Source organism: Daktulosphaira vitifoliae, unplaced genomic scaffold, assembly GCF_025091365.1.
Source record: "Daktulosphaira vitifoliae isolate Bord-2020 unplaced genomic scaffold, ASM2509136v1 Scaffold_3, whole genome shotgun sequence".
NCBI classification, from domain to species: Eukaryota; Metazoa; Arthropoda; class Insecta; order Hemiptera; family Phylloxeridae; genus Daktulosphaira; species Daktulosphaira vitifoliae.
In genome coordinates, this window is record NW_026099574.1 from 16,699,856 (window position 1) to 16,704,145 (window position 4,290).

Below are 4,290 nucleotides of genomic sequence, written 5' to 3' on the forward strand. Positions count from 1 at the left end.
TGGTTAGAAATCTATCATTGAAATTTATTATTATTTTTTATTATTAGTCATATGGGCTAACCGCTTTAGTAGGAACCCGGTGGCTAACAAAATCCTTATGTACCAACCAATAGCTCTAGCTCCCAAGGTTTTATTTTATTATTTAATAGAGTTCATGTAAAATATAATTAAAATACTTATGCTTATTTATATTTGTATTAAAAACATTAAATAATATGTTATTGTGCTCATAGTTGTTAAAAAATTACCTATCATTTTGCTTGGTATCAAATATCTTTTAATTAAAATTTAAAATACAATAGGTGAGATAATGTATAGAAAATATTTTATTTTTAACAATAAGGTAAATTACCTTAATTCTATATAAAATTTAACAATTTTAAATTCAAAGTTTAAATATTACATATGTAATATGAGTTTATTAAACTAAGTTGTACAAAAACAAACTAAAATTATTTACAAAATTCACATGAATAATTATAATTATTTAATTATATTTTGTTCATTTTTCTAAAAATATGAAAGAGTAAAAAGTAATTTTTCTTTTGGAAAGTTTAAAATGTATTACATTATTCAAAAATTCAGGTATTTATCAAAACATAACTTCATGAATTCTTTACACTATTTCTCATTGAACATGTGCAGGTTATATATTTCGACGTTGAGTTATACCTCTTCTTCTACGACCTCTCCAAGCAGTTTGTGGTACTCGTGGAACATTAACTGTCAATTCTAAAAATAGTTATAACAATAAATATAAGTTAATAAATGTTCAAATATACTTACTTTCTTGTGCTTTTTCCCGATGTTCTTTTATTGCATTCCCAAGAAGATTACAAATATTAGTAATAAAGTTATCCATAGATAGACAAAGAGTTTTGGTTTGAACTAAAGTTCGACAAAGAGGACACACATTACTTTCTCTCAACCAAGTATTTAAATAAATTTCACAAAATGTATGGCTGCAATTAATTGTACACGCCTAAAAAAAAAACAAATTTACATATTAAATTTTATATAAAATATTCATTTTCACAATTTATGACTAAATTTTATTTATTTCCCAATGATAATGAGATATTTAAAATCATTTTTTAAATCTAATTTATGGATGCGTAAAATTCAAGTTTTATTGAACTAACATTTTGAGATAAAATATGTTTTATTTAAACTTCAAACCCAAATTCTAAAATAAAATAATTTTGTTGGTATAATTATGAAGTATGTGATTTTTTTTCAGTTTCTTAGAAGCTAATTTATCAAAAACAAAATTTAAAAACTTATTTAAATTTTAGATAAAAAATGTTATTAAATTATAAAATAATAATATATAGACAATGACATAGTGATATTTTTCATTTTACTTAAATTGCATTTTATTTTCATTTTTAATCAAAGTAACATAATAAATTTGCTAAGAACTTTTAACATGATGACGTGTTATATTTCCACTATTAATGGATTTAAATGTAAAAATAATACCTTAACCATTAATTCATTACAAATTGAACATTGAAAATCACTTTCTAGAACACTATAAACTTTTTCTTTGATTGTTTCTTCAATTTTTGATATTTGTTCTAGAAAAAAAAATTAACTTCTCAAAAAAAAAAAAGATAATAATTAAAGTATGTTGAAGCTATTAAATGACTTAACAAAGTTTAACTTAAAAATTTTATCTAGAAAATAGAATTACAAATGATAATTTGATAAATACCTCTTTTTAATGTAATTTAACACTTAATTTAGCCTTAATACAATTGAAAGTTTAGGAAAAATAAGATAAATTAATTTTTTCAAAAATGTCTTAAATCCATAGGTGTTTTATTTTTTAATTAATATTTTTTCTTATCAAAATATTTAATAAAAGGAATAAGATTTGTTTATTTTTAAAACGTGATGAAGATGTTTCTAAAATATTTATAAAAACCAATTAAGATCACACATGACAATGCATTATAAATTATATTTTTCTTAGATATTTGAATTATAATTGTTGTAATATAAAAAAATGTAATGTTTTATAAACAAAAATGTATGGACATGATATTGTTATCAATGTTTCTAATGTTCAATTTAATACAATAGTAATATATAAGCCCAAAATTAATTTATACCCCATTACGTGAACTCCATCAAAAAAATAAATAAATGGAGTTATTTAATAATAAATACTAATAAATAAGTCTAGATTAAGACACAGTATATTTCATGTTATATACTAAGAATATCATGTGACTTTGCTTAAACAAGTGTAAAATTAAATAAAGTAAGTTAATAACAATATATATACTTATATAATCATCTTGTTGAATTTATAAAGTATTTTGGTAATCTAAATTCTTTTTTGTTAATTCATTATTGGCGAGTTTATGCTGCAGACAAAAATTTTTTTAATATGATTTAATACAAAAATATAGGTTAATAAAACATGATTTTAGAACTAATTTAAAAACTAATACATTCTATATATATGTTTTTAATTATAGTAAATGTTAATAAAAAAAATGATTATTGTGTGAAAATAATATAATACGTATTAACCAGAGTTTAAGTTATTTTTACTTAAAATATATTTACTTTTAGAACAGTTTTTTTCAATTTTTTAACTTTTTTTGATTCTTTATTAATTATTTCATTAAATTTATCTAATTTAGCAATTAGAATACGCTTCATTAATGCTTTTTCACTTTTCAGCTAAAATAAGTCAACTAATAATTAAAAAATTGGATTTAAATAAGTGATACGGTCACATTTTGTGCAAAAATCTTAGTTCAGTTAATAACATTTAACAGCTTGGTCAGCATTTATGCTTATTACAAATAGATATACAGGGACCCGCTGACAATGTTACACATTCTTACAGAAAACTGTTTGTGAAAATGTAGTGCAACAAGCAGTTGAGACCTACTATATGAATGTTTAACATCTAATTAATATTATTTGAACTTATTATTATTATTTAATTGTGATTTAAAAATTATAATTCTCATGATGTATATTGCACATTGTCATCTCCCCGATGGGCATTCTCAACATATCTTGAATCCATAGATTATTATTTTATTATTAATAAACATTATTATTTGATTCCATTATACTTTAATTAGTTTTTTCTAATGGGATATGTACTAATTAAAACGTTGGGTTACTGTTAACAGGCATATGAGATATGTACCCAAATAGGGTCGTATCATAAGTAAAAATTAAAAATAAATATATAATTTTTGTATTCATTTAAAGAAATGATTTGTAGAAAAAAAAGATCATCCACAGAATTAAAACTTACAATATTGTCAACATAAGATTGACTTTTACTAGATTCATATTCTTCACCATATACTTCATTATTTCGTCTGAAAAATAAATGCAATTAATTTAAACATCTAACTTTATAAAAATTAAACACAAATAGCAGAGTAATTTTAAAGAATAGGGTATATACGACTGAAATATTTTAAGCATAATTCTGAGTTTTGCAAAAAAGCATTTTACCATGAATGCAAGTTTTTTTAAATATTTTTTCTGGGCAAAGCATATTTGACACGGCCCGCGTCGCTTCGTCATACACGATGCCCCGCGACTCGTGCCACCTTTATCAGCCGTCGCCCTATTTTATGAGTATTTGACTGACCAACACCGCTTGGTTATACGCTACGGTGCAAAGTCCAGCAAATGCCGCACGGCCGACGACGACCCGCCGCAAATGGTTGCAAATGTCTTCCTCCCGTTGTGAAAAAGACAACGTCAACAAACCGATCTGCATTTGCTTACGTCGCCATCAACGCTGCTAACCTTTTGTCGCCCACAGATCACGCCGGACATCGCGTCGTCGACGCCAGCGAAAGTGCCGCGATATTATCCGAAGATTATTATTACTGTGTTTATCATATCGGTTTGTTTTATTTATGTTAAAATAATCTGTTGTCGCTCATTTAATAAACGGCCCACGGGTCACTACCCTCAAAACCAGTGTCGACCATATTTTTGGCGACGTAAGTCGTGTCACAGTTTAAAAGTTAAAATTTAAAAAGAAATAATTTTTTTCATTTTTTAACAATATTAAATGTAAAATCTATATTTAAAGTTTTATAAACAAATAATCCTTGTAATTATCATGTTAAGCGATTAGAAAGTTTATAATAACAATAACTGACATATTAAAAGAATGAACTAATACAATATTTTTCAGATAATTTTGATTTAGATATAGTATTTATAATAAATATATTAAATTGATTATATTGGTGTATTGTTTATCCATATTCTACAAATTACTTACACGCGTGA

At 24.2% G+C, this 4,290-nt stretch overlaps 1 protein-coding gene across 1 annotated transcript; it reads right to left on the reverse strand.

Annotated features, from left to right (window-relative positions):
- Positions 1 to 413: 413 nt before the first annotated feature.
- Positions 414 to 4,066, reverse strand: LOC126900342 (E3 ubiquitin-protein ligase RNF8-like). Its single transcript, XM_050675996.1, has 5 exons — positions 3,496 to 4,066; positions 3,290 to 3,356; positions 1,483 to 1,580; positions 787 to 982; positions 414 to 732 (listed from the first exon to the last, which is right to left on the reverse strand). Exons 3-5 carry the CDS (start codon positions 1,489 to 1,491, stop codon positions 647 to 649), a joined length of 291 nt encoding a protein of 96 aa, XP_050531953.1. The 5' UTR covers positions 1,492 to 1,580; positions 3,290 to 3,356; positions 3,496 to 4,066; the 3' UTR covers positions 414 to 646.
- Positions 4,067 to 4,290: the final 224 nt, after the last annotated feature.

Bases quoted from the DNA above. Each gene is read 5' to 3' on its own strand.
- LOC126900342 (XM_050675996.1), bottom strand. The intron at 733-786 runs GTAAGTATATTT...AACTATTTTTAG, and splicing joins TCGGGAAAAAGCACAAGAAA to AATTGACAGTTAATGTTCCA.